Source organism: Girardinichthys multiradiatus, chromosome 17 (assembly GCF_021462225.1).
Source record: "Girardinichthys multiradiatus isolate DD_20200921_A chromosome 17, DD_fGirMul_XY1, whole genome shotgun sequence".
Taxonomy (NCBI): domain Eukaryota; kingdom Metazoa; phylum Chordata; class Actinopteri; order Cyprinodontiformes; family Goodeidae; genus Girardinichthys; species Girardinichthys multiradiatus.
The window spans coordinates 18,361,840-18,380,350 of NC_061809.1; the positions used below are offsets into that span (position 1 = coordinate 18,361,840).

At 38.6% G+C, this 18,511-nt stretch overlaps 1 protein-coding gene across 1 annotated transcript in view; it reads left to right on the plus strand.

Annotated features, from left to right (window-relative positions):
- Positions 1–18,511, plus strand: part of exoc4 (exocyst complex component 4) — a 143,898-nt gene that overhangs the window by 87,766 nt on the left and 37,621 nt on the right. Inside the window, exons 14-15 of the mRNA XM_047389858.1 lie at positions 16,235–16,371; positions 17,292–17,447. Of these exons, the coding sequence (XP_047245814.1) occupies positions 16,235–16,371; positions 17,292–17,447 (293 nt within the window). The remainder of the gene's footprint in view (positions 1–16,234; positions 16,372–17,291; positions 17,448–18,511) is intronic.

The window sequence follows — 18,511 nt, forward strand, 5'->3', positions numbered from 1 at the left end:
AGTCACAAGTTGGCTGAATATCAGACTTCAGTACACAAGTTTGAATTTATTATGGATTTTGTGTAATCCACACATGGCCAAAATGATAGAATTGGTAAAGTTAATTTATTATTGTTTGTTTTCCACCACACATCTTTTAGGTGTATTCCATACAGTTTCTAAAGAGTTAGGGTTACGGTTACATCTGTAAGTTTAATGTTTTTATCCATTCCAAAACCACTTTGTGTTTCAGAATATTGTCTAATAGAAACACCAAAAGTTTCATCTGACTAGCTGTTTTTCGTTGGTGAGGTTGAAGCATTTGGAGGTAGCTATTAACTAGGTACCACTGAAAGTGAAACAGCCTCTCACCATGATGCTATCATTATCTTTCTTGAAAGTTTGTACAGTAAAGATGCCTCCAAACACACCACTTATCACTGTGGCCAAAATTGCTAAATCATTGTCTCATCTGACCATATAACCTTTCTCCTAAAGGTATTTAGTGTGTCTATGTGGTGCACCTGCAACCTTTAGACAAGCTTGAAGGAGTCATCTCTGGAGCAGGTGCTTCAACCCTGGTGGCAATGTTTTATGTCTGTCGTGAACTCAATTCAGTGTAAACGCTAAAACTGATGTTCTTGTGGTTGAGATAAAAATAGTTATAATTCCATGTTGTTGTGTCTAATGGTTGTCATTAATCCATTTTATGCAGATCAGTTCAGTTTAGCAAAAGAAAAATCTATATATCTATAAATATAACTTATATTGATTGCATCACATTTACTTAAAGGCTCATTTACTTACAGGCTCAACCTGCCTGCTTTGGATAAGCAGGCAGGTTGAAGATTAAAACATTAGCAAAAATCAGAATCCAAACAGTTGGCCAGATTCGTTTCAGCTGTCACATTTTCTCTTCTCAGTATTTTTTGAAGTTTATTTCTGTGTTTATTGTATTTTTTAAATTCCTTAACATACATAAATGTTTTGCATAGTAATGGGTGGTGTCTGTGTTCTTGCCCACACTGTTCTCAAGAGATGTCACAGAGAGGTGCCTTGTTGGTTCTGTGGGTGTCTTTTGTGCAGCAACTCTTGGAAGTGAATGTTGGGCTGTTTGTTTCTGTCAGAGCCTTCCTATCTGTTTTCTCACAAGGAGCGAACAGTGGTGGCAGTTCATTACAGAGAGAAAAGGGACTGTGGGTGTTTGGAGTTCAGCGGGGTTTGTTTACGGCTCAGGCCCCTCCTTAACGAGGAGTTCAGCATATTGCTAATTATGCTGCTGTGGCTAATGAGCCTTTTTGCTGATAGTGGGGAGTGCAATAAAACATTCCTTTTGTTTGGGCTTTTTGCCTGTTTTAATTGGGCTAAATAAAAAAGCCGTTCATTTTTTCTTTACTCCAGTTCATATTTAAGTGTCAGGATGGTATTTCTCTGTGCTTGTCATGTGTATGTGTTGCTATGCTTGTATGTCTGCTACCTGTGGATCTGTTATTTTGCCTTTGTTCTACTGTCTGAGAGGCACCCCACTGTATTCTTTGATGGTCTTCATCCACAATGGTATTGTTATAGAACATTACTTTCATCCTCAGTGTTTTTTTTTTTTTTGTTCACTTAGATTTCACATAAGCTTATGAAAAATTTGTCTGACATATTTTTTAAATTCTTAGTAAAAAAGATGTTGGTGGCTTTAGACTGTAGGACTTCTTAAGAGTACTTGTATTTTTTTAAAAGTTGTGAAAAAGAAATACATAGGATATTGTCTTTGGGATATTTATGTGCCCATATGTACCGTATGTGCAACGTTAAGCAACATGGTGCATTCTGTGCCAGGTGTTATCAAAGCAGACAGCTCATCACAATAGAAAGCCCAGCATGTTTGATACGCAGGAGAAACCCTGATATTGCTACACAACGTTAAGCTCTTCTGGCCTGGCTACTGCCATATATAGAAAACAATGGGGATCACAATTTTTATAGAGGTATCTGGTCTCTGCAACCACTGAAGCACACAATGTGCAATGGTATGAATTGCAGGAAGTTATTAGCATTGGTGGTTTTTATGTTTTTGTTCTGAAAAGAGAACCTGAAAAATAAAAGTTAATTGTACTGTAGTTCTACCCCCAGGTTTAAACAAGTGCTTATAGTTACCAATTTGATTTCCTCTCCCCTCGACCAGGTGGCCTGAGTTTTACCTTCAACCATGCAGAGACCGTTTCTCAATATCCAAGTACGTTCTTGCATACTTGGCAAGTACGTACTTGGTAAGTACAGTTGAAAGTACGTTCTTATTGAGAATGCAAGGACACAGTATGGTAGTTCTGCAATTGGAATCATCTTGATCTTTCCCGGAGTTTCAATAAATTGTTCTGTTTTACTTAGGAATGTGATTGTTTGATATTCAAAACGTAAAATTAAGACAGCATTTTAATTTGATAAATATCAAATATATATAATTAATTAGAAGGAAGTGTCAATAATAAGTTGAACTCATAAAATAATAAGCTAGAGTTTTTATTTATCATAAATAAGCTTTACTAAGTACAAATTGGTGGTTTAAGCATAATTATCTCCTGAAAAAACAAAACTTTTACTCCCTTCAAAAGACTTTAATTCTATTATTCCTTAGGTTGCACTGGATCCATAAGCAGGAAATGTTTAAAGACTAACTAACACATTTTTACCAACCTGTATCTGGCCAGAGTTGTTGTTTTACAACTGCATTATTCATTTACAATAACTACTAAACACTGATTAACACACTTATTTTGCTTTTTAATTATCTTAAGGTCAACTCACATCAGATAACTACAACACAAACAGACAAAATGTTTGTAGTAAAATCTTTATTAGAATTACAAAAAAAAAACGGTAATCAGCCAGCAAGTACAGAAAATGTATACCTTCACCATCTAATCACAAGCTATTTAATATAATTTTAAAAGTGGAAAATATGTCAGGAGACAGTGGAGCATACAATGGCTGGACAAGATGGTGAAGAAGATTGCTGGGACCTTCAAAGTTGCGCTACAGAGTGTTGCATTGTACACTTAGTTCTGCATGTATTCAAATTCAAAACAACGCTGCACCAGATATTTTAGATTTGTTTTAGATTTAGTAAAAGTCAGATAAAGATTACCGGGAGCTTCTGGGAAACTGCATTCGAACCTGGAACAGTGGTCTCTCCTCCTGCAGAGCTGTCTGCATAAAACCATGAAAAATTAGTTCACACTCCACTAAGTTAGGTTTACATTTGAAAGCCAATCTTGGGGGATTTTGTATGTTTTCTGTACAAGCAAAACTGAAAGAACTTAGTTTGATCATTAATGGGTACTATATTAAAATATTTTTTCCTAATATGAATTTACATGCCAAACATTTCTAGGAAGACAAATACAATTAATTGGTATTTTAAAAAAACTGTGGTGACAGTTCATTAAATATCTCCATTAACTTAAAATGTCTAAACTTTCAAAAGCAAAAATAATATATTTCACATTCTGGCATTTGCAGTTATCTACCACATATAATAAAATGCTTTATATCCATCTTCAGCCGCTACAAAAAAATAACACGTAACGGAAAATCACAGAGTGGGACTGGCATAGGTCAGCCTGTAGTTAGTGGGGAAAACCCTCTCCCACCGCCCGCTGAGCCTGCAGCCACTGTGGCCCATTTTGAGGTCTACTTTCTACAAATTTATTGTGGTATAAAAACGATAAATTTCTGCACTCACCTACTCCATTGACCGCTGCTGGTGGTGCAGTGCATTATGGGAAACCTAGCACACCCAAGTCTGCAGAAGGATGCATCCTCGATAAAATGGTTGAAACAAGAACATATCCGGGCACTTTGAGCGTACTTGCTTTGATGCGTACTTAGGATTGGAACAGTACTTGGGTTAGGGTTTCACAAGTATGCGAGTACACAAGTAGAGACAAGAATGCATGTTGAGAAGTAGACATATTTTACATTACATAGAGACAAAGACAAAAGGCCTACTTTAAAAAGCATTGTTTTTACATTTTCCTTTAAATATTCTGTTACTATGCACCACACATAGTTATTTGGGATTAGTTTTTTCTCAGTGTTTTAATAGCAAAAGTGCAAAACTACTATATGAACTTACAAAAAGCAGTGGTTCAACTACAGTTCCTCACTTTCCTAATGTGACCTAAACAAGCAATTATTTAACTCTTTCGTAGACCCACATAGTCCAGTCCTGGAATATACTTTACACTGTGTGTCATGAATTATTATTATATGTATTTTAGTATTTTCATTATAAAAACAATTAACAGAATCAACATAAAAAAGAACACAAAAAGCCAAAAAGAAATTCGACTCAATATTTGGACCATTAAAAAGACACTGAAGTCTTCAAATAAAGGTTTATTTAAAAATGAAATTTGGTGTGTGACGGGGCTCTGTTATGACTTGATGATAGCCCAATGCCGGAGTTTTGCTTAGATGGTGTGCTCATCTTCAAGTGGGAAAAAAAAAAGGTGGAGCAGCTGCGCAGCATATTTATAGTGGACATCCAGGCAGGTTAAAAACTGACAAAAACAGCAGTACCTTCATAGCAGCTCCGAAGTCCATCACCTCCAAGTGTGACCTGTAGTGTGTTTAAACTCAGACCGAGTCCTTGTGGAGCAGAGCCTTTTATAGCTCATTTATAGCCATAGGCTCCACATAAAATGTCCTTACCAGTAATGGGTCCCACATTCTCTTAAACTTTTGGGTGCTTGACTTGTGCAGTTTTAGTTTTTATATTTGTGGAACAGACAGCATCTTATTGAATGAATAATAAAACTATCATCCAGTAAATGTTGTTCTCGCATATTCTAACAAACCTTTAGAAAAAGTTCAAGATGTTTAAAGTGAGGTTCTGCTAAAGGTTATAAACAGATAACACCTTACCAACAGCTTTCTGGACTGGTTAAAGGCAGCTGGATTTGGACGTCAGTTGATTTTTCTACAGTATCAGTGATGTTTACATTTAGCTTGATGTTCTTTCAGGTGAGTAATCCAGTTGGGTGAAGAGTGAGCTATATACCTTTATTGCTGTTGAAAGGTGCGTATCTTGACATGAAGTTTTTTCTACCTTTCTTTATCCACTGTAGCTGCATGGGAAACCTTAATGTTCCCAAACTGTAGAGCTTAGTGATAGCTGGAAATCCTCTCTATTTTATTTTGCTCTCACTATTTAAAGTTGCGCTACGGAGCATTGCATTGTACACTTAATTCTTAATGTATTCACAGTTAAAACAACGCTGTACCAGATATTTTAGGTACAAATACGGGTACAATTACACAACTATGATGCCCTTTTTGAATTTAGTAAACATCAGATAACGGTTCTGGACTTATGATTTGATCCATACATTGGCAGCATCTTGTAAATCCTTCATTTTCTTTTTAATTCAAAACTGCTTTTTTAAGGTGAACCCATACATTAATTTAAATTATCTGGTCATTTGTCAATGATATCTCCTGCTGCAGAAATGTGGTAAAGTGAGACTCTGCACAAGAGTCAAGGTGACTGTCATGTCTTATGTTTGCTTAAGCAGCTTTAATATGAAATACTCATGCAGTGTATGTCTAGCTTAAAAAGTAATAATGATATAGGCAGTGATTTCCCTATCACTAGGTCCCAGTGGTGTCAAGTACTGCTTTTATATTTCATGTATATGGATTACATTCTATTGATATGAATATGAGCCTGACATAAGCTTTATTTATTGTCCACTAAGAGCAAGAGATAGGGTTTGGCAAGGGCAGTAAATACTTCAATAGGAGAGGTTAATGTCGATTCGTGTGTTTGTGTGATAGCACAGCTTGGGTTGATAAGTTCCCAGAGGAGAAGTCGTATTAAAGACTGGAAATGTAGCCAAGCAACCAGCGCTTGTCTGTTAATCCTTCTCACCATCTCCCTTGCTTGCTTTCTTTCTTGATCCGTTTCTTTTTGTCCTGTATCATCTGCTGTGACCATAGTTATTCTTGTTTTTCTTTCATGTTTGCAGCATGGTATCACACAGACGCACACTCTGATGCTATCTGTCCAGCTTTGTGTTGCCGCTGATTGATTCATTTAATTAGAGGTAGATCGAGGGGAAAAGAGGTGTGTGGTAAAAGAAAGAAGGGGAGTAGAAAAGATGAATAAAACAGGGTAGGGTAGGGTATGGTCACTCTGCTGGATAGGCTTGAGATTGGCTCCATTAATCTTGGTGGAACCCCCACCCCCACCCCACCCAATTTCTGACTCACTAACAAACAAGCATGCCCCCGGTGTGCACATGCAGACCCAAACATTTGCAACAAGACAAACCCAGTAAGACAACCACCTTGTGAGCACCTTTCTGTTTCCCTGACGAAGGCATAGTCGAGCCATCTGCCTGGCCAGTCATATGCTGTGCTTGTGTTTCTGTAAGAGTCAGTTAGTGCGGATGAGTTGTTTGCATGCTGCTCGTTTACTTCATTAGCCAAGACCACATCAGAGCCATAATTACTGAACACATTGGCCCTCTCTTTCCAACTAAGCATCATTCAGCTCTGTCCCCAATGTCTCCACACAATAGCCTCTAACCAGCTCTTGTGCATCTGCATGTCAGCCTTGTAATTGCACATTTGTTATTTACATGTGCATGTATTTGCCTGTTTTCGGGGGTTTGTTTGCAAACACAACTTGTTCCACGGCCAGATGAGGACAGATTTCATTCACTCACTGTCAGCTGCCTGAGATGTTAACTATAGTGCTGACATGTTCGGCCGCCGATGGCCTGCTAATGATGTTGACCTTTTAAAATTCATATTCGCATGTAGCAGTGTGAGACAGGAGGGGAGAAACTGGCATGCACATGCTAATTGTGCATGCACATACACTTATACCACCAATGACTGTAATGACACTGACCTTTTGATTTGTGATGATCTGTGTTGGTGCTGCTTATTTGTGGGGGATGGGGGTGGCGGGGGTGGTCTGTTTCTTGTTGATTGGCTCCCTGGTGCACCTTCCCCACCACATACACACACGTCTTGTGAAGATAGTAGTGGTGGAGCATTCTTTATTAAGGACACTCTCTACTCCCTGGTTCCATCAGCAGACACGGCAATCACAACACAATATACCTGTTAGCTGCATCAACTGTGCCCTTTGATTAGGACAAAATTGGGGGTGGAAAGGAGTAGGAAATGTGTTGTAGACACACAAACATGGAAAGGACATGCAACCCTTCCCTTACTGAGAAAAGACCACCACTTTATCAAAAACAAAAACTGAAGCGCATGCATGCAGAAGGAGACTCTCGGGAAACTGTGCACAACAATTAGTTTATTTTAATAAATGAGGCCTAATCTCACTCAGAACAATCCTAATGTTTCTACATATTTCATAGACATTTTGTTAGAGCCTGACACCTAACTGTCTGTATGAAACAGACTGTGTCTAAAATTTTAGTTGACAGTTTTACAGTTTGTTATTCATTTTCACTGATGTGTAACTAAATATCAGTATGATAACCTGTTAGGTGAAGGAGTTGTATTACTGCAATTAAATGGGATACCAGCATCTCTAAAAACCGGGAACACACCAGACAAGATGCAGCCACAGTTGTGGTTGAAGTTATTAAACAGTTTTCCGAGATTTGAACATATCAAGGAGCTTGGTTTAAATCCATCTTTTAAAAAGGAAAACAGTATGACACAACTGAGAACCTACCAAGACGTGGCTGTCAGCCTAAACTAACAAACATAGCAAGGAATGCATTTATCAAAGAAGCAGCAAAGAGGCCCATGGTACCACTGGAGGAGCTGCAGTGATCCACAGCTCAGGTAGAAGAATATATTGATGGAACAACTATTTTTTTATGCAATCTGACCATTATGGTAAATGGTCTGAATTTATATAGCACCTTTCTAGTCATACTGACCACTCAAAGTGATTTACACTATAGACACATTCACCTTATCACACTCACAATTATATAACAATACATGGATCGGTTGGCAGTTTGGGGTTAAGTACCTTGGCCAGGGACATGTGACGGGGTACACTAGAATCGAATCCACAAAGTTCTAGTTGCAAGACAACTACCCACTGAGTCACAGTTGATCACATGGACTGAGTATCAGTAAGAAGGCCATTTTTGTAGGACAGTCATAAGTAGCGCTGTTTGCTGTTTTCCACAAGCTGAGAAAGGAGCTGAAAAGGACTTGAGGCTGGATTTGTGATTCACTTTCCAGCAGGATGACAATAAATATGCAGCTGGAGCCAGAATGAAGTTAAAAGGGAAGGATCCAAATGCTTACCACACTTCTTGGGTTTTTGTTTTACAAAGCAATCCGCTTCCACTTGCCAATTATGCATTTCTTTGTGTTAGTATATGTCACACCAGTGCAAAAAACTATGAAGTTTGCAAAGTTGGAAAGTGACAAAATATGCAAAAGTTTAAGCGTTGTGAATACTTTTCCAAGTATTGTATTTAATCCACTTTGTATCAGAACCTACCTTTCACTCTTTTACCAAATGGCCTCAAATCCCCTAAGTTCGCTTTTTATTTACATCGTTTTTCATCTGTGCCTCCATCCTCGCTGCTTAAGGTAGAACAGTCTCTTACCACCCACCTTTTCCTGGTTATCTCATTCCAAACACATGTACTCCTGAGGCTCAGACCCAGCTGCCCTTGTTTGTGTATTTGATGCATTCGTATCACTGTGTTATACATAACTGTAAATATACAGAGATGAACATCATCCTGGCTGGCAGTGCAACTAGAAACAGCCTGATCAGCTACTGCCAAATGTAGTACAGGTTTACATCATGCAGTTCTACAACAGACCAAGTCGCTCTGTGTAACAAGACATAATCTTTGCCTTTTGACTGACTCAGTTAGAGGGAAAAAAGTTGAAATGTCAGCTCTATGACAAACATGCCCTTTGGTCTGCAAGCAAGAAGGAAGGTTTTGGCTCTGGGGCCCCGATAAAAGCAACAGCTTGGGTTTATAAAGCAAGTCAGTGCTCTGAGTTTGCAAATTACATTCTTTTATGTTCCCATGAGCATATCTGTGTACGTGAGTTAATGTACGAGCTACCAGTGGGAGTAATGGAGCGTAGAAAAAAACATGAGGCCCTCACAAAATGAGTTCACAAAATATAATTTGTCTTTCAGTCTCATGTCAAGTCTCTCAAAGTTTTTATTCACTTACACTAGGCACAGATGGCTTAATCCTGTTCTTGTTGCACATAATTTATAATAATTGACAAGAAATGGTAAGCATGCTCATCTTTCTTCCACCATAAAGCAAAAATTATATATACCAGGTGTATGGAGCAAAACAAAGAGATTATATGATGATTATTAAGGACAAACTTGGGTCACTATAGAGATTTAAATGGCAAATCTGAACCCTGGGGTGATTCCCAGGATTAGCATGTGCAGAAGCACCATATTTTCACCCTGCATTTGGTTTTGTGCATGGGTGAAGATAGGGGGTGTGTGATATTAAAGCCCATCTGTAATCGCTCAAGTGTGATATTGCTCCTCATCTCTTAATTAGAACACTTGCAACGCTAAAAGCGGTGTTTGGAGTTCAAGAAAATGTGTGCTTTTAAACATTCCGGCCAGCCCCCTCTGTTTGCCATACTGCTCTGTGTAATATAGCTTTCAGGCTTGAGGAGGTGATGTACAAGCACAATAAAGTATAGTTTTAAAGATATTTTTTTGGCACTAGTGGCCTTTATTTATTTATTTTTTGACAGTAGGCAGACAGGAAAGAGGGGTAGACAGAGGGGGAGATATTCGGCAAATGTCACCGGGTCCGGGACTCGAACCTGGGACAGCCGCTTCGAGGAATGTAGCCTCTGCACATGGTCGCACGCTTAACCCCTACACCATCAGCGCCACGCCCGAAAGTATAGTTTTAACTGTTGGATCTAAAAAAAAAAACCACTCATAATAGTGACAATGGACCTCTGTCACCAATTGCTGTATGCCTCCATAGGCCTGCCTTTCAATCTGAAATACAAGTTAAAATGCATCTGAATTTTGAAGCAACATTTAATTATGATGTTTCTACATATAGGAAGTTATGTACCCGGAAGAAGTGAAGGATGTGTAAAAGCAAAGCGCTGCAGAATATGGTATAAAGTTCAAAGGAGGTGAACTGATACCAATTCTAAAGTGCTTTGATTTCTATTTAAATAAAATAAAATTAACAGCATTCAAAAGTACATTTCCACTTTTTGTGTGAATTGAAAGTTAAATGTGTTTTTGCAAAATAAAAATAATTAAAAAGACAAAAAATAAACAAGTTACTGAGCAGTTGAGTAAAATAATTATACAATGTTCTTTACTTTGAAGCCAATCATGATGCTTAATTGCAAAGCTTGCAGTGTAAATTATTAGCATTTTATGCAATAGACCAACACATAGTAGTGCGTGATGGTGTGGTGGAAGAAAAAATATAATCTATAATATAATCTCAAGATAAATATAAAAATACAGGGCTCAGAAGTTGGTTGGAGAACAATAGTTAGCAAACAGTATCACGGAGAACAAAGATCACACCAGACATATCAGGGATAAAGTTGTTGAGATGATCAGTGCAGGAATGTCTCAAGTGTTAAACATCCCACAAATCACTGTTTAATTCAATTGCAAGCCTACCAAGATATTGCTGTCCTCTTAAACTGACAAGCCGTGCAAGGTGAGCATTAATCAACAGGCCTATAGTAACTGCTGTGCACTCTGAATATTTGGCCTTCAAACACCATTAGAAATCTTGTTTCAAGTTTGCCAAGAGCCATAGAGTGGACACAGCGCGCAAATGGAAGAAGGTGTACTGGTTAGATGTGACCAATACGTAGCTTTTTGACCTCCAAACAGAATGTGTCAAATGTGCCCGAAGAACACTGCAGATCATCATGAACACACTATTCCAAAAGCAATACATCATGGTGGTACTATAATCTTTTCCTCAGCAGTGATAGAGATGGTGCTAAGACTAAGTGGGAAAATGGATGGAGCTACATACAGGACTATTGTGACAACCACCCTATAACCGGAGCTACAATGGAAAGGTTTAGCTGAAAGCATATTCTTTTTAGAATGGACCAGCCAAAGTTCAGGCCTAAAATCTAAATACAAATCTGTCACCAGACTTATAAACTTTTTCCTCACAGAGTTTGAGCCATTTACAAAAAAGAATGGGAAAGATGTGAGTCTCTAGATGTGTTGGAAGAGACAAACATAGAAGGACCGCCATCTGTGTCCTTTTGTTTCTACTTAACAATTATGCACTACTTTCCGTTGATCAATCACATAGTCAAATGAAAATATAATGTGATATTTTGTGAAGAAAAATGTGAAGAAGTTTAAAGGGTGTGAGTACTTTCACAAGCTAGTGTAAATCTGCAACATCATAGCATGAGGTATCCTTTACTTCTTGTTTCATGGTGTTGATTTAAGCAATCAGGCAGACATCAGGAGGCTAAAGTTATCTTTTGTGTGGCAAATAAGAACCTTAATGAACCCGAACGTTAGCCCACTTACATGCAACACATTCAAAGAGGCATGAGTTGCAGTTCAGTTAGCACAAGCATGTATGCCATCCGGTGTGTGTCTGGGGAGTTTTTGGAGAACGGCTCCACACCGACATTGATGAATGATCTGTCAAGACCATGTCCCTCTCATGCCCACCTCCTCTTTACTCAAGAGAGGGACAATCTTTGTGGGGGAGAGGGGATGGGACAGAGGTTATCTCTGCATGTGCTCCTGATGTGTGGGTGTTTGCTTGCTTTGCTGAGTGTGTATTATTTTGGCAACCCTTGGCCAACCATGTGAATGGCATTGCAGAGGCATTACACGTGTCAGTGGTTTAAGGTCAGCGTGTGGGTGAAATGGCAGGCAGTACAGGGTTAAACACTCTGACCTCAGCTAAACCTTGAGGGGCACCCAGCTGTTTAATGGGAAAAATCCATGATCCGATTCAGATCAGAAATCGAATTACATAAACAATACAAAGCTGTCATTTCCTTGCTGTTTGTGAGCAGGCAGTTTAACTTTGCTTGAGTAAGTAAAATAATGCTTATTTCAAACCCCTCTATTTAGAAGATGGCACATTTAGCCATGAGAATTCAAGAGCAACAATAACATCCCTGTCCTCTCACTGCAATAATGACATTCCCCATGTTCCACCAAAGAAAATGACTACTTTTAGCGCCAACCCAGGGTGGTTTCTGTGGTGACGACCATGCATTAACAGATATTTCCACTCAGACGCTATTTGGGATGCTGCTTGTTGCTGTCATTAAACCACTAATGCCGCAGCCTTCATTTCTCAACAGGAGTTTACCCCTGCAAACTCCGAGATCCATTTGCAAGCTCTAATTTTCTGTGATTCGTCGTGTGTTTTTGTAGTAATGATGTAAAAGAGTAGAGGCAAAGTGCAATCAGGCACAGTTGCAGAGTAATAAAATACTGGAAAGTGGAATTAAATAAAATATATGGGTGTTTTTCACATGAATCTGCTGCATGTTGACCTTTAAGCTTGAAACGGAAAGGAGGAGGAGGAGAGATGAAGAACACTCCAACGACACCTTCTGTATAACAGTCAAATAAGTCAGAGGAGATGTAAGAGAGGTTGCGTTCTCCAGCACTCTCTCTGTCTCCTTCTAAACCCTCCCTTTCTCAATCTGTTCCTTGATTACTTTTTAATGATTGCTGCAGCCTAAGACGAATGGCTGTGTTAAATGAGCAAATTAGACAAGGGAGCTGAGTGCAGGAGCATTTGTTACAGCAGGAGTAATAGATCGGGTGGCCATTGTTTACTCTTCTTCATTCACCAGCCAGGCCCGCTATTGTATTCTGCAGGCTCAAAGCAGTGACATGAGTACTGCAGGGCCGTGTTATAAATTATGTTGCACATAAACTTTTGACCACACCATAGAAATCGAATTATATGACATTATTTCCTCTTTACTTTCCTATCATTTTATTGATTTGACATTTTTCATTATGATTCTGAAAATGTAGCGTCTTGGAAAACATGGAGATGGATTTAATTGCACACGTTTTAATTTATTATCATTTAATAATGTCACATCAGTAAAGTAAAGAATTTGTCATGTCCGACACAAACAGCACTTGTTTTTTTGCTAATTTCCTGCGTTAGATTTTGCTGCAGTTGCTGTCCAAAAGGTTGTTTCTGTGAATAGGTATAAGGATTTAGGTAGACTACACAAAACGCAATGCCGGGCAGAAGTTTACATACAGTGCCTTGAAAAGGTATTTCCCCCTTTGGGATCTTTTGTGACAGAGTCGAGTTACATCAATTAAAGCAAGTCATCTTTCTCCTAAAAGCTGTTTTAAGCTTGGTGTAACGTAACACGCCTTCCAGAAAGTTCCGATTTTATCTCGTCAGTCCGCCGACTATTTTTCTATACGTCTTGGGCCTGATCAAGATGTTTTTGGCAAATGTGAGACGGGTCTTTGTGCTCTTTTTGTTCAGCAGTGGTGTTCACAAACAGTGTTTGTGTTTGTGGGGATTCGATTCATAGTCCCACACAATCTATTGCCAAAAAGACTGCAATGGATTTTTAAATCTCTTCCTTATCAATTTTACTCGTGTTGCAACAAATACCATACAATAACGTTTATTAGTTTATCATGATATGCATTGATACACACTTGTACCATGTTGGGTTTTGATCAGTTCACAAGTTTCTCATAAGCTGTTAGTTGCATTGTACACCTTTTATGAATCATATTTATGCATGGTTTGTTCTTTATAAGGTAGACTTTTGAATTTTAATAGTAGCTGTTCTGTTAGAAGGCAGTAATCACATTTTTTGCAACAGAATGAGATTACAACCTCCCAACTTTTGTGGGGTGTTTGGGCTGTGTTGTTTCTGCCACATTAACCACCCTCAGAGCAAGCTCCCCTGCAGGGTCTGTGTAATATTTCCCACCCTGGCAGGCTGACCGGGAGTCAGGCATGGACAGTTTAGGGTGCTCCCCTGGCAGAGACGAGGCCATGGTTAGTACTCTGCAGATATGGGCACTGCTATGGATCATTACAGTCCTCAGTGGAGCAGCTGCTGTCTGTGTGTATGTGCATACTTGTCTGCTTATGACAATGAATGAAACCAAGAAGGGCAATTCATATTAATATTATTTTGTCGTGTCAGGGGTTCCTTTTTAATTTTGGACAATTAGTTCAGATTTAGATGTGACAACTAAATCTTTTGGTCTGAGATGGGAGCTGGTTAATTTTACATTGATCGGCTCTAATTGTTTTCTCATCATTTAATGTAGCAAAACTAAGAACTTCCACCATTTTTGGTCTCTGAACAGCAGTTTAAAAAACAGCTCATTTTCTATAAATTTCTGAACAACTACCTTTATAAAGAAACTGCAGGACATTTTTCACTTATTTGTTCTAGTCCTTAAAAAAAAAATAATAATAATTGAAATCACCAAATCTGACATCAGAAGCGTCCAGAAATTGGTCCTGACTGCGATAAAACTTTTAAATTCATCTCCAAAACTAATTTAAGCATTTTTAAAAAATATATAAAACAATTACACAACCCCAGATCTTTACATCCCACTTCTCTTTTTATGGATTAATGTTTGTTGAGATTATAGCTGACTGCAAATTTTCACATCCGTTACCGCTCATACCTGGAAATGGTTCAGGTATGTTTTAGCTGAAAACACTAAAAGTCAGACTTTTTCCTGACCTCTAAAGGCCATTTCCATTTACTTAACTATAAAGTTTTTCAGTTTCTGACCTAATATGGACCGACACTAAAGGTCCATATTGAATTCTGATAGGCTTAAAGATTGTGTTTCTCATCTGTAGACAGGGATTGCAGTTCTGCTATTGCAGTGACTGCAGACTGATCTCCACAATTATAGTGAGTCATCATTATTATTAGAGATGTAAGATAGATTGATTAAGTGTAGGGGAGCAGCCAAACTGAATGATTTTGGTTTGTTTTCTTATTTAACAGCATTTGAGTTGCTCAGGGGTGTTTGATTTGAAACGTTTGCCCTCTCCTTGTGCTTGCATGAGTGTGTCTGGGAATATGAACCTGCTTTCCTGGTCCTGGGCCAGCTATTAGTCACGCCGGAGCGGCTAATCTGTAATGGCTGCTGTCACAGCTCTGTCGTTGGCTCCTGGTGATGGGTGCATTGTGACAAATACACACACATCACTTTGCCTCCAAAAACACACAGCACAGAAGTTCAAAACTAACGGAAATGGGCACACACACTGATTCACTTACACACAAAGAATCATCCATTCGTCTAGTAGCTTTAGGACTTTTGACAAGTTCTCCAGCAGTAGTCATCATTCCGGCCGCAGGTGACATGTATTGAAGTTGGAGACTTCTTGTTACATTGCCATTGCAGCAGACTTGATCTGACCCGACACTACCCTGAAATCTGGTTCATCTTTTCTTTCTGTATGTATTAGTTTGTACGTCTGCCTTTAAATCCTGTTCTGACACAGTTTTATGAAGTAAGAAATTTAAGTGTTTTCCAAGTGTAGGTCGGTATGCAAAAAGAAAGCAGAGTAGGGAAAAATACTTCAGACCCTTGTTTTGTGTGCAGAAGACATATCTGAATCTATAATCTATAAAGATTTCTGTCACTTCACATGTTGGTTTTTAGTAATGCATTTTGCTGGATGTGAACTTTAAAACGGTATATGCAGGTCATGACGTCATTCACTAATCAGCATATACATTAAGTCATCACCTAGTGTTTGGAACCTCGCGTTTACCAGCTTATTTATCCGTCCGTCTATCCATTTGTACATCCATCCGTCCGTCAAGCCATCAGCCTATCCATCTATTCATCCATCCATATATATTTGTTCATCTATCTGTTTGTCCCTCCACCCTTTTGTCTGTCCATCCAGCCGTCCATTGAATCATCTGTCTGTCCTTTGAGCCATCAATCAGCCATCTGTTCATATATTTCTTCCATGATCCATTCATCTGACTTTCCCTCTACTCAGTACATTTCTCTATCAATTTATTCAACCATTCATTTGTCCATCCAGTCTGTGTTTTTTCCAGGTTGTATATTTAAAGCCTGACCTGAGTAGAAATATCTGCCTGATTGTCATATTAACTTTTTTTGTTAGTATGGCATTTTGAAATGACAAATGTGTTGCTTTCCCTGTTTAAAGGAAAGGCAAAAAATGCATGCTATTAGCTAATGTTCTTTTGACTTTCTCTCTGTATTTAGAGCACTGTGGTTGTGGAAAAATCGATCCAGGACCTCATGAGCCTGATGCAGGATCTGAGTGCCTACTCCAACCAGTTCCTTGAGATGGTCTGTGACAAGCTCAAAGAATACAAGGAAATCTGCAATACAGCCTATAGGTAAAAAAAAAAACATGAACAGATTTTTGCTGTGAATTGATCTTCATATGTACTCCCCTGGGACCAACAAACACCTTTGCAAGTGGAGAAAAGGGCAGAAAATATGGTGGGAGAAAAGAAGCGATAAACTGCACAGGAGATGCATAAAAGAACTTACTGGAAGCTCATCTGGTCTGGGTCACAGGTTGTTTCTTGGTCTGTTTGTGGCCCCTGAACAATAAAGACGCACCTGTCAAAATGGTTATGTGTGTAATGCCCTGTGTGTTTGGTCTAAAGTGTAAATTGTATTATTTGCCTTGCAAAAGTATTCATAACCTTGAACCTTTTTTAAATGTATTTCATTGGAATTTCACGTGATAGACCAAACTTTTAACATTTTGTTTTTACAATAGACTAATCTGAACATGCTGGGGGTGCATTTGAATTAAGCCTTAGAACCACTTTCCAAATAAAGCTGCAACGTGTTTAAGGGAATGTCTCCACCAGATTTACTTAACTTGAGATATTTTTTCCCAATTCTTTTTTGTAAAATAGCTTAAGCTGTCCCATTGGATGAAGAGGTACATGGCCAGCAGTTTTCAAGTCTTGCCACAGATTCCCTATTGGATTTAGGTCTGGACTTTGACTGGACCATTTGGTCACAACAATATGATTCAAACTAATACTTACCATTGTACTGTCATCCTTATGTTAACTTAATTATTAAATGGAGTCAAGTGTAAATACACCTATTCTGTACATGCTGTAGAGGTTTAAAATAAGAACATTTGGAGATGTTCATTGGCTAATGAATTATTTTTAGAGCACTATAAGTCCCTTTCAGCCTTGTGTATCAATCTGTATTTATTTTAACCCTTTAAAACATTTGAATCTTATCTCTTTTAAGTTGTTTGACTTTAGATTTATGTGTATGTCCTCAGGGGAATAGTCCAGTGTGAGGAAAAACTGACCATCAGTGCTTCCTGGGCTAAAGATGAGGATATAAGTCGTCTCCTCCAGTCCCTTCCAAACTGGGCAAACATGGCGCTACCCAGACAGACGAGACAGAAGAGGGAAGATGAAGAGGACTTTACACGGTATGTACTGAACACAGTCTGGAGTCACAAATGCACTTTAGGAATGTTGTTTAAACAATGTTAAACCTCTATTGTTCTTTTAATCAAAAATAAAACCCATAAACGATTGCTTTTTAAAGCACCCTGCATCTGAAAAAAGTGAAGAAGAATAACAAAATACGAAAAAATAAGGAGAGTCTATCAGGAACAGAAAAATGGTTCGAGTCTTATCAAAATAGCCTGTGAAGTTGCACCGTCTGCAGGAAACACTGAGGCTCGTTGAAATGGAATGGGTTAAGTAAATAGATTGGTTATGTGGCAGGGAAAGTCAATCTGTTGTGTGCACTCTGCTTCCGTCTCTCACATGCTTTTTATAGATACAAACATACAGAGCGGTTCAGAGATAGCAAAGGCAGGAATACCGTCAGGCTGTTTGATTTAAGATGCTTTCATCGCTGTGAAATGATGGATTAACCGCTGCACTGCTCTCAGCCCAGTTCTTTATTAAAGCCCTGTTAATAAGCTAAATATGGCTTTTTTTTTACCCATCTGTCGTTTAAATTCTGGGGCATCCTGGTGACTGAAGACCAGCCCATGTGTCTTGAGTTTCACCACCACAAGTGATGTCAGATAAAATTCACATTTTATTCATAATTTTCTAAATCTTTATGCTTTTTTTAAACGTTCTGTTTTTATTTTATTTTCCAACTATTCATGATCTTGAAATACCTGTCTGTGAACGTGTGTGTGTGTGTTCCTGTCTTGGCATCACAGTGAGAACCATTTTCCTGATTTCACCATCAATTTGAGGACCGTTTGTACCAAAGTGAGGACATTTTGCTGGTCCTCACGACCTATTTTGCTAACGGTTAGGTTTAGGACTAAGGTGTGAATTGACTTTAGGTTAAGGTCAGGGTTAGGCATGCACTGGTAATTGTTAGGTTTAGGGTTATTGTCAGGGTTAGGGCATACAAAGGGTTGAAAATGACTGAAAGTCAATTGGAGTCAACACATGGTCCTCACTACATATAGCAAAACAAGAGTGTGTGTGTGTGTGTGTATATGTGTGTATATACAGTACACAC